Raw genomic sequence first — 12,041 nt, forward strand, 5'->3', positions numbered from 1 at the left:
ACTACTCTTTATCGAACGTGATATAAATTGACGCGTACTCCTGCCAAAACGACCTTCTATGTTTTCTTTACACTGCCGCGTCCCACACATTCAATTTCTTAGCATCGCGTAGAGCAATGAGCTCGTCACATGTGGTCTTGAGCGACTCTTCAATCGGTATAAAAGTCATTCCAAGAACGGTTTTTGCGCGAGTAGCGTTGATGGTTGGGTGTTCATCGTATACGCCTGGCTTTCCTTCGGCGATTGGTTCCTAATGTAAACGTGAATGTGTTTAGACCAACGTTTTACTGGTGCTTAGACCAACTGCTAACAGTCTGGATGTGAGTTTTATGTACCTTTGGATACAGTTTCCTCAAAATGTCAGCGACTTCTTGAAAGCTTTTGAAATCAGAGGCGCATAGGAAGCGTTTGCCACCCGCTTCTTTTACTTCGATAGCTAAAACGTGTGCTTTGGCCACATCTTTGACACTATCAGTAGCGAAAGGATCAGTGAAAGGTTGTGGCAACAATATTCAAAGCAATAACAACAGTGAGCTGAGCGACAGCAGTCCAACCATATAGAAGATGCCCTTGAAGTACTCACTCAACGAATCCAATAGCACCTGGTGGAATTGGGTTTCCCTTCAATATATTATAAACATTATTTGTTGAAGTGTTGAGCTGTTCCACGCCTGAGGTCTCGTGGATTAGAGCGCCAATAACGAGAGGTGGGTTGATGGTGACGATATCAAACTTTGGTTGGTTGTCTTCAACGAACTTCCTACAAGGGTTCAAAGTATGAGGTTACTACGAGTATAAAGGATCAAAGCATGGGCTAAGTTCCCTCAAACGACTTTCAAAAGGAGTTACAGCGCCCTGTCCAAGAATCAAGCGTCCAACACATACCAGGCAGCCCTTTCAGCCAGAGTTTTTGAAGCACGGTATCCCAACATGCCAGCATCTTCAGGCTTCGAAGATTCATTCCAATCAGCTTCAGTGTACTCATGATTAGCAGGCTTGTTGACAACATCAACCACAGCAGCGAAACTTGACGTGACGACAACACGTTTGACTTTCGAGTCCTTGTCATTGTATACAGATTGCAGGACACCGACGGTACCCTTTGTGGCTGGTATAACCAATTCCTACATATCAATTAGCAGGTTGTCAGTATGTTGCAACGTCTATATGTCAAGCTTAAAGTGATTTCGCACCTCATAGGCATCTCCCTTGGGCAAATAGAAAGGACTTGCGACGTGTAGGATAAAGTCACAATCCTTCACAGCCGAATCAAATGCTCCATCCTTGGTGATGTCATCAACGACAACAACCGAGAACTTGTCTCCGTATTTGGCAAAGAGGTTCGTCAAATGTGTTCCTTTTGCAGCACTTCGGACTGTTCCGCGGACAGAGTAGCCCTTTTCTAGTAATTGTTGGACACAATGAGCCTAAAAACGCATATGTTTAGTACGCAATCATACTGTCCCATACACGAAAATCGTCGTTTGCCAAATAACCAAATCGATCAAAAGCTTCTTCAGGATCCGATGATATGAGGACTTACTGCAATGAAACCATTGGCTCCAGTGACTAGAACGAGGTCTCCGTGAGCCATTCTTTCTTATTCAAACTGTGGTTAGCTTGGGATGTTTGCAGATTTATTGGAATCGTGGACAAGAGGCATTTTTGGGAGCTGTGGTCAAAGTACGAATTACACAATGGATTTCTGATTTTGAATATGTCAGATGGAGATCTGGAAACGTGTTGATGAGCGAACGCTATGCGATTTGCTTCGCTACACGCAACCGTGACATCAAGATTGGCGTATTGGACTTACACCGGTCTGGATCTATCCCTGGACCTTTCCGGAATCGCTATCAGGAAGATAGCAAGAACGGGGATTGTTGTCTACAACCTGCTATTAGGCTGATTGCTGAGGTGATGCATCATCATCAAACCTCCACACCTTCATTCAAGCAAATAGCCACGCAAGGTGAGAGTTCCTATTCTAGGACTGCATACCAAGATGCATGCCTTTGTGTAGATACATGCGATTAACTCATTGATGGTTCCCTGTCTAGTTGTAGCTGGATCAATTTCCAACCAAAAGGTTTTTCAATGCTCTTGAAAACCAAATATGAAACCCATTAACGCATCTCTGAGTACTCTTCTACTCCCACTGATACTATTTTCCATATCGGGAAAGGCTTCCATTGTGCCAGCAGGGTAAGTTGCACTAGCCAAACACGCAAATCAAACACTAACACTCTTCCCACCATCAACCAGACATATTGGAGTAGTATGCGACGCAAAAGTCCCGAATACGACGAACTGGCAGCCATCCTATGGCTTCACCAGACAGTGCTGCTTTGGGGTGGGGAATATTATGGTAGACAGAGATCCGGCATCTAATTCCAGACTAGGTGAAAAGCTAAAGACGTTCTATTATGCTTGAAGGCCATATAGTCCTGATTCAACACTTGGAAATTAGTGCTTTCCTCTCGACTTCGAACCATATTTCCAGTGTTGTCAAGGTATTGGTGGATCTGGTGGATCCGGTCATATTGGAATATAGTTCTTTCGATCTGCAAGGTCTTATCGAGGCCTCGGGCATCCACCTTGTTGCTGTGTGGTTTGGTTGGAGATCTGAATTAACGGACCGTCAGATAGCTCTCTTTGGTCTACCTCTCTTCAATGGGGAACAACTTTGACGCTCAAGACTGAGATTGTCTGATTTGTCAAAACGCAGGAACAGCCCCTAAGCTGAAATTTCCCATCTTTTGAAACCCGGTCGCTACTTGTATTTGAAAGCAGTTTATTATTGCTATGTGAAGACTTGCTTGTCTATTGTTTGGCAATCAAACACCACCGTTGTTCTTGGCCTCAAATTTTCTTGCTTTTACCAGTTCTCATCGTACTCCCGATCATAATCCTCAATATAACGATCCGCCTGACGGAACTCACGTTGCTCCCGTCTAGAAGATTGACCAAGCACCCTATTATCAATCTCCTTGTCCACCTGCTTTTCTGCCTCATGTTGAAACCTGTTTGCAACCCAATGCTGGACCTGTTCGACCGAGACACCACAATCCTGCGCAATGCATTTTAAATCATGCATTTCGGCGAAAGAGTTGCCGATACATGCCATTAAATTCCCAACACCCATAAATCCAAGACAGTCAAAAGCTGTAGCGACAGAATGAGAAATGGTACGACGAGCAGCTACTTTGGCTACGAATTCAGCTACCCGTTCTCCCAAGTTTCTGGAGTTGGTCTGGTGTAAAAGAATTCACCGATAAGTTAGGTGAAGGCGCTCATCAAAGAAAACTCAGATGATACGATAAGACAGAGGGCTTACCATTTTGTCGTGCAGGGACTCTTCTCTCTGATTATTTATTGTATCCGCGACTCGATTTGATTGTGCGGGAAATGGATGAACAATTTTTGTACGTTTTGGGCTGGTTGGGCTTTGCACTTTCCCCTTGGTCATACACAAAGAGGTCAACATGATAGGCTGAATCGTGGGAGTCCGTGCTCAAAGTCGTCACTCCGTTATTTACCACAAGTCGGTCTCGCAGTCTCTCATGTTGCAAGATTTTTTTGAAACGCTATATTTTTTAAGCACTCTAGTGATCCTCAATTTGTAATATCAGCACGTCAACACCGACGTCAAAGTTGGGCGTTTCAACAGTCAGTATATCCGTAACAGGCCAAAATCAAACACAAAGCCCGAGAAACATTCTTTAACGCAGCATCGGTCTGATGAGACTCCTTTTCCTTCACTTTGTTTCGATCGTGTTTCTGTTGATGGTCGAGATCATATCGTTTACTGGCAACATTCTGTATGAAATTACGTTTTGTATAAAGATGGATGTGAGAAGCAGCGTCCAAAAGAAACGGTTGGTCGACTTCATTTTGTTTTGACATCCAGAAGAAATGAGCGATAACTAGCACAAATGAGCATTAGAAGCCTATCGTAAACTTGAGAAGGTATTGAGTAATGCCATTTTTTACCTCCTAATCCTCTCTGGCGTCCGAGATGGACAGGCTATCAAGACTGGTTGTCATTGTCAAACTGCAATAACGGATAACGATCGCTGGCACACGGCCGTCAACAAAACAAGTAATTGCTACGCGTAATCTCGCGTATATGTCGTTTTGAAAGATGTTTAGGGCATCATTTACGTCGAGTTGGCATTGGGATTTGCCACTTTTTAATAAATTCACTACGCGACGACAATTCCATACATCAGGGAGTACTGTTTTTCTAACCGATCGCTGACCGAAAGACGATCTTGGAGGCATTTATATTCAACTGGACATATCCACGTAGCTAGAACGTGTCGAATAGGTCGCCCTCCATCAAAGTCGTTCGAAAAATCCCGTCAAAAGTTATTGTTACAGGAAGAAGTGATAATCAGCAGTGTCTCTATATACAAATGATCTATGCGCCAGATGCATGAGCCATGAAAGGTATCCTCCTCGGCTCTCTAAGATGTCGAATCTCATCCACCTCTTTCAAAAAGGCTGGATCACCCTTCTTTCCAAGAGCGTCTGTAGTAATTTTAAATACGTGGGTGACAAAGGCAGTTGTTTTCAATCTATCCATGAGTGTGTCTCAAGGAGCAGTAAGATGTTTGAACACAAAACACTTGATTGCGAGGATAACTTACCGATAATGACTGCCGCACTGTCTGATAAATACAAGCAATGGTATCAGATTCTCTTTACACAAGTTCTGTGCCACTTCGTAAATCAATAAGAAGTGAAAAACGGCAGTGAGGCATGATTTCATTACTATGGAGTGCAGTTTGGCTTCTAATCCGACCATTAGACGTGCCAGTTTAGCAATCCTTAGTGCGGATTCATGTGACTGTCTAAAGTTGTAGTCCCGCATCAGCATCTCGAGAGTTGCATTTGGATACTGTTCAAGAGCAGCAATCACCCTTTTACCGATAAAAGTGGCTGTGAGATCGCGGTGCCAAACAGTGAAGGCGTTAGCGTACCGTTGCTCTCGTAGCGAAACTTCACTACCGTCATACAGGAACCAGGCGGCCGCTGGTTGCAGAATAGCGTTTACGACACCACCGTCTTCGATTGACGCTTCGAGAGCTTCCACCTTGACTGAAGCCGGTGCCTCTGCAAAAGTGCTGTTGAGAACGTACAAAGAGTAAGAATGGCTTCCATATAATACAGCAAGAAATCATCCTTACGTGGCTAGAAACCGCTGTATCACATCAAACTCTGTAGTATAAGTCACCGTGGACGTCTCACTCGACGGCAGCCGATGAAACTCATGGACTCGAGCAACACCCTCTAGGCACCTCAACCAAAACACATTAAATATATCCGGAGACGTATCGGCTGTGGGATCTGGTCCATCAGGATACCGATACGTCATGTATACCGAATCAGCACACGGGTATTGTGTGGTGAAGCTCCCAGCTTTGATAAGACAAGGCGTTTCCGCAAAGAGAGAAATACCAACATCCCGTAGCAGTATATGGAAGAACATTCGTCGTCTACGTTCGGTATCAAACCAGGTTCCCAACGGAGTCCTAGCAGGGTTATTACTATTGATTGACGGTATTCCGTCCCGTAACAGTATTTCTGGATCCGTTTGCAAGTTAAGATACAGAGCGAGACGAACCACTACCAAGGGAGTAATATGAGCATGTTTTGCCAAGAAGAGCCTACTTGCCTTAACATTGTTCGGTAAGAATGTACAAGGGCCTACTTGCCTAAACACATTGTCCGATAGCATTCATCAATATGACCGGCGTAATCTAGACAGGCCATCAGCAGTAGCGCGATATCAATCGTTTCTAACGTACAGGTCTCCAGATTCAGCAAGTCCAGTTCGCCCATGGCGATATTCTACAAACCGTGAAGACACAAGTCAATACATATCTACAATCCAAACATCACAACACGAATACAACCGACACAGCTTACAACGAGCATTTCTCTAGCTTGATCAGGGTCCAGCATGACTTGCTGATCATCGTCCCGAGTAACTGGAATGGTATCTTTGAACCCGATGCATCCCCAAGCAGCCATCGCAAGAGAATACAAACGATACCACTTGCTAGATTTGTTTGCAGTGACATATCCATAATGATCCGACAAGCACGGTATCAGTGGTGAAAACTGCATAAAATGTTTACCCAACGTTCGGATTGTAGAGACAGCAAACTTGAGATTTCCACGGTCGAATCTATTACGATTGATATGCATGCTGAGGCTGGTAGCTTCTTCCAAGAGCTCGAGACCAGTACCGATAATCGCATTCCATTCAAAGCATGGTGATCATATGCGTTACCGGAAATTACAAATGGACTAGATTGTGAAACAGCAACAGGAAAAGGAAACAAACTTCAACCTGGAGCGTGATGGAGCCGTCCGCCGTGTTCTGATCCTCAAATCATAAGTATCGCGGCTTCGAACCTGCAGCGATTGCTCCTCATCCCTCATAAAAGAATGAGAAAATCAACACAGCCAAACAATTTCATTATTTTGAACACGTTGTACATTCGATCGGGAACAATATTGACGCCAAATGACAATTTTTTGATATTTTCACACTTTACCTGTTTCAAAGGCCTCATAATCGCGCTGTCATCAACGGCTTATACTCGCGATTGATCTGGGCACGTGATATGTGAATGAATTCGAGAACGGTTCATTCGAGTCTTCTAGTGCTGTAAATATACTCGGATCTAGATTATTTCATGTAATACTCTCTCTCAGGAAGCGATCGGTTGAAAACAATTGTTGATGTTTGGAGTTATCTGGCGAATCGTGATGCAAGTATGGTGCACCTTGATCTCAGTCGAGTCACCCCATAACGCCTAATTGACATGTAGAATTCTTACGCACGTGGAGAAGCTTCCCTGCTTCGTTGTCCTATCATCTCATGTCCTATATCATGTCTGCGTCCTTCCTTCCGATTCTTGACCAACATTTTGGCAAGGGGGTAAAATCAACCATCATCATCATCAATTATACCAGAAAAGAAGTCGAAAAAGACCAAAGTCAGCAAAGAGATCCACCAAACGATACTAAGTAGTCGTATTTGACAATTGAGACTGAAAAAGCGCAACGAATAGTATCAACACTCCAGTCCTCGGGTTCCATGGTTTAGTTGGTTATAACATTCGGCTGTTATCGAAGCATGCGACCGGAGAGTCGCCAGTTCGATTCTGGCTGGAACCGATTCATTTTTGATGCTGAGCCAAGTTTCTAAAAAAAATTCCGTTGGCACCCTCAACAACAGCGACTGAAATATCATTCAATAGCGCTAAATTGTAAGCCATTGTTTTACAATGCAGGCGAATCTCTTTATTGTTTATGAAGACGGGGGATGTGCTTCCATTTTATGCCTCTCTCTCGAAGCCTATTTGTTGTGTTGTCTACTAAAATCCCCTCAAGTTTTTATATAATATACTCCACAATGAGCAACCTTCTTCTTCTTTCTTCTACCTACAAGTCCTTCATCGTCATCATCTTGATTCCATGTCCCTGTGTCCACACAATCAAATGGCTACAGGCGTTGGATTCTTGTCAATCACCCAGCCTAGTCCACCTTCATCTATATCTTCTGGTGAATCAGGTGCATTAGGAGCATGTAAGACAGTGCGTTCGTCGAGAGGAACTACAGTGTCGGGAATGGTTATAATGAATTGGCCTGGTCGTTTTGATGATGATGTAACCATGGCCTTATAGAATTGAGAAAGAGATGTCTGAACAACAAAACAGAAGATATGACTTCTATATGAGCCGAATGCTTACATGCATAGCAAACAAGTTGGGAAGTCTCATCAAGTCCTTTGCTTTCAAGACAATGCCTTGTTCCTTCAATCGATGAGCCGTGAGTGAGGCGACATAGTCAGAGAGTTCACCCAAGCTCACTTGCGTTCCTCTTTCCTATTGGTTGAGAATACATGTCAGCGAATTTTCTTTTAGGGTTTTACGATTAACGACTCCCAACAATATCTGAGTGCATCAATACATTTCAGCAACCACCCTCTTGCAAACTCACAGTAAAGGCTTCCTTCATGGCTTCCTGAAAGAGTTCAATGATTTGTGGAGTGGCTGCAAGTTTGGAGACTGTCTGCCTCATACTCTTTGCTGAGCGAGTCCATACTGGTGTAGAGCCTGGTGAGACACCAGCTATAAGGTCTGTCTCTGTGCTTGGAGTGTCTGGCATGACTGCTGGTTCTATGTCGAGTAATGAAGTCTTGAATCCAGCTCCCATGGGAGCTGATGCAGGTCTGAATAATGGTACGGGGGTTGTTTTGAATGTTGATACATTTGATGATGATTTCTTTGTCTTTACAGATGGTAGTGAGAAGGCGGATGTATCGACGGTGGTTGGAATGTCTACTACTAGTATATCTGATTCGGCTTCCTTTTGCTTCTTCTTCTTCTTTTTAATCTTTTCAGGTTCCAAGACATGGACATCGTCTTCCTCTGGTGCTCTCTTTTTGCTCTGCTTCATGATTTCAGTAATCAAGGGTTCTGATTTCGGAGCTTGAGCATAGTTTGGCTCATATCCGTTCGCTCCTTTGTTGGATGATGAAGAGGCCAGAGTAGATGATTGCAGCTTGTCACCTGGTCGTTGCTTTTCGACAGCCTTGTTTTCCGCTTGTTGCGTTGATTGTGATGCTTGTGCAGAGCCCTATGATTCGAATATATGAGTATTGTAGACACTCAGATATGCAACAGCTTTGAAGCTCCAACCTTTTTCGGCTTGTACAGAGACTTTTGATACTTTTGATCTTCCGAGATGCAACTTGTATGCAGTTTGTACTAGGAATATCATGAGAATGAGCTCCAACATATGATTCAATTATAATAGACAACCGTCTTACAGCATTCCCATAGAATGTCACGCTGCAATCAATGCAGGTGAACTGAGCGTTTGGACATTTGTTGAAGTGTTGATCAAGCTTGGCCTGGTAAAAGGACTAGGGGATTAGCTGATGTGAAAATATCATGTATTGGACAGGTTTCAAAAGCGAAACGTAAGTGAGTGGCCAATATGCAAGGATCATGGTCTTGGACAGATCCGGAGTGCCTTTTATGCAACAAGTACCTTCTTTAACGTCTCCTGGCAGACCTCACTAAAGAAAAAAAAGTTGTTAAAAGATAGTGAAAGCTCAAGGAATCACATAGTTTGATATAGATGTAAGGCAGTCTTACCATGAGAATGAGACCATTGTATCTCGTCGCTCACTCTTTCCTATTGAAAACTCTCGCCCGAAAGGATTCCTTCTGCTTGCAGAAAAGTTGTAAGCAGAAATGGATGATGGTGCAGTGCAAACCACTTACAGAAGCTTGGAACGTCAAAACATGTGTCTTTACACGTGAGATTGCATCATGGTATGCTATAGCTTACCGGACGACATGCCTTCCCCGTGCTGATCGTCATGTTTTGAATCCGTGCGTGTGTTCGCGGTGAAATAAACGTTCAATCGCATTCCTTTTGGACATTTCTACGTGATTCCCGCTTTTAAACTTATATTTGCACGAGATTCTCTTTTCTGAATCCTTCTTTGTGATCTCATTGGGAACTGATCTCGTAACAACCAAACACCACGGGTGCAAATTGCTGAATTACTTCATCACCACTTGGTATTTCACTAAGCCATGACTGGTACGGCATTTGAGGAACATGACTGATGGATTTCCATACTCATATCCTGTCCAAAAGTTGAAAAGGCTTCAAAATCACGGCTTTGCGTCCAACACTGATTTTGCAAGAAACTTCATCCAGGTAGAAGTAGAGACGTGTTTTGGATTCTTTCGTGATCTGAATCGTAACTGTATACCCAGCTAGCACTGTTTCACTGTGCCCTTGTAGGGAATGTAGCGCATTATATTGACCAGTATGCGAAAACTCGATTTTCGCTTTTGTTTACTGCCACATAATCGTTATTCATCAGGGCTTAAACCAAAGAGGCAGTGTTGTAGTTGCCTTGTGGCCATTTTGTACGATGCAAGAAGGTGCTCCTCTGGCCCAACACCACGCATCCTTGCTGAATTCAGCACGAGACCTGCCATCCGATTTGGAAACTGCAAAGCATGACGACGAGGAACCACTCAAGACTGGCGACGGACAGACCTACGATGATGCTGTAAACACGAGAATATAGTGGGTGATGCGCCTTTTACAATGCTGAGAACGTCCTTGCCACACAATTCCATAGGCTAAACATTTGGCAATATTAGTCGTTATGTTAGATTACGGTGGATATTGATCGTGGCCGGCCTAATTGCAATGATACTACTAGCTGTGCTTGTATGGCAGTTTGCAACAGACAACACGCAGACCGTTTTCATGAGCAACGAAATTGATAGTGAGTGCGAAGTCTTTCTTGATTTTTTTCATTAGTTCAACCCGTGTTTGGGTGTTAAAATATCTTCTTTCGTAGCTATGGACAATGAGGATTGTTTAGTGAATGGAGTCTGTCTTGCATCGAACTCGTCGTCGAAATCGTATGTCCCGGCGACCACAACGAATTACAAGACGATGGCGTACCATTATGGCAAGGTGTATGGAGTGTCTGGACCTACTGTGATTTACCTCATCTTTTACGGCACGTGGACGGCCAGTCGAATACAGATACACGAGGACTTTATCAAAGGATGGTACGCTTTCACAACCCAGATGATTTTAGATCTCTCATCTGACCAGGACCGAATTATAGGTCTAGCACCACCTTCTATAACGTCTTGAAGAGAAACTACTACCAACAAGCTAGTGCATCAGCTGCGAAACAATACATTCAATACGGAACCACATTCGGCGGTTCTGTTTCGGTTGGATACCCATACGGAAAGGCTGTTAATTCGACTAGCATATGGAAGACCGTTATGGATTTCCAAAATCCCAGAGGCTTGTACAAGAGTACGAATGGAATGTACCTTGTGATAACATCGCCTGATGTGAATGGTGGAGCACTGTGTTCGAGCTACTGTGGATGGCATAGCTATTGTATGTTCAATCGTCTATTAGTTTGCTCGGCTCTCGTTTTTCGGTGCTCAATGTAGTCTGATGTAGGGGGTGTCTCATACGGGACAGCAAAAACCGGATTGACGTACTACTACCATCCTTTTGCTCTGGTATGCTACATATCTTTCTATTCCAGTTGTAAAGAATTGTACTCAAGCATCAATGTCATTAGATCGGTTCATGCAGTTTCGCATGTCCAGGATACGGCTCACAAGTTTTCCCAACCGGCAAATCACCAAATGGTGATCCAATAGCAGACATTGCAATCAACGTTGTCGCTCATGAAGTGTCAGAGATGATAACAGACGGTGTCGGGAATGGTTGGATTACAAGCAATGATAATGAGGAGGCTGATACAGTAAGTACTCACTTGTCATGAGACACTCTATGAGAATTCTACTAACACAACAACAAATATCATAGTGCAACAAATTTGATTTGACCACCATGAAGCCGGGACTCTATGGTGGACAGTACAACTTGGCGTTTAACGTTGAGGGTACGTTTGATCTCGTTGTTCTTATAACGCGTTCTTGTCGGTACTATAGAGGAGACCTTACTAAGACACTTCACTAATAGGAAGGAATCGGCAATATACCGTCGCTCCCCAATACGACATCGCATCACAGCTTTGTTCCATAAGTTGATCGTTTTGACGGTAAAATCATATATACCCTTTGCCGCTTGCTTGTAATTTTTCTGTTTTCGAAACTCCGACGCAGTGTCGGGTTTCAGTATACCCCAAATATAGTACTAGTCTATTTAAAGTGATGATTTGGTCTCCTCGTCGATGGCTGAACGCATCGAACACGTCAATTCTGAACTGAGGACGCCAACACGGTTTTGTGCAAGAGGAGCCTGTTAAGTTACGATTTTGACGTTGATACCTCGTATATTACTATGTTCTGGTATGGATCTGGACTGAAGTATGGATCGATGAATGAAGTGATGCATCATGACAAACTCCCCTACTCACACTCCAAATCACACAAGTCTGAAAGCCTCGGCTTGATGTTTATCATGAAGAGCAGATGCTTTTCAAATT

General features: G+C 43.6%; 2 protein-coding genes across 2 annotated transcripts; both read right to left on the bottom strand.

Annotated features, from left to right (window-relative positions):
- Window positions 1-67: 67 nt before the first annotated feature.
- Window positions 68-1,594, bottom strand: SmJEL517_g03563 (uncharacterized protein; the record flags this gene model as incomplete). The annotated part of the gene is made up of 6 exons (XM_031169491.1): window positions 68-250; window positions 336-468; window positions 584-760; window positions 886-1,124; window positions 1,194-1,427; window positions 1,544-1,594. 6 exons carry the CDS (start codon window positions 1,592-1,594, stop codon window positions 68-70), a joined length of 1,017 nt encoding a protein of 338 aa, XP_031024521.1.
- A 5,920-nt stretch (window positions 1,595-7,514) lies between these two features.
- On the bottom strand, window positions 7,515-9,200 carry SmJEL517_g03564 (uncharacterized protein; the record flags this gene model as incomplete). The annotated part of the gene is made up of 7 exons (XM_031169492.1): window positions 7,515-7,697; window positions 7,771-7,905; window positions 8,021-8,659; window positions 8,722-8,790; window positions 8,853-8,936; window positions 9,077-9,104; window positions 9,184-9,200. 7 exons carry the CDS (start codon window positions 9,198-9,200, stop codon window positions 7,515-7,517), a joined length of 1,155 nt encoding a protein of 384 aa, XP_031024524.1.
- Between the last annotated feature and the right edge of the window lie 2,841 nt (window positions 9,201-12,041).

The sequence above is a fragment of the Synchytrium microbalum genome (assembly GCF_006535985.1).
Source record: "Synchytrium microbalum strain JEL517 chromosome Unknown SmJEL517_scf0019, whole genome shotgun sequence".
NCBI lineage: Eukaryota > Fungi > Chytridiomycota > Chytridiomycetes > Synchytriales > Synchytriaceae > Synchytrium > Synchytrium microbalum.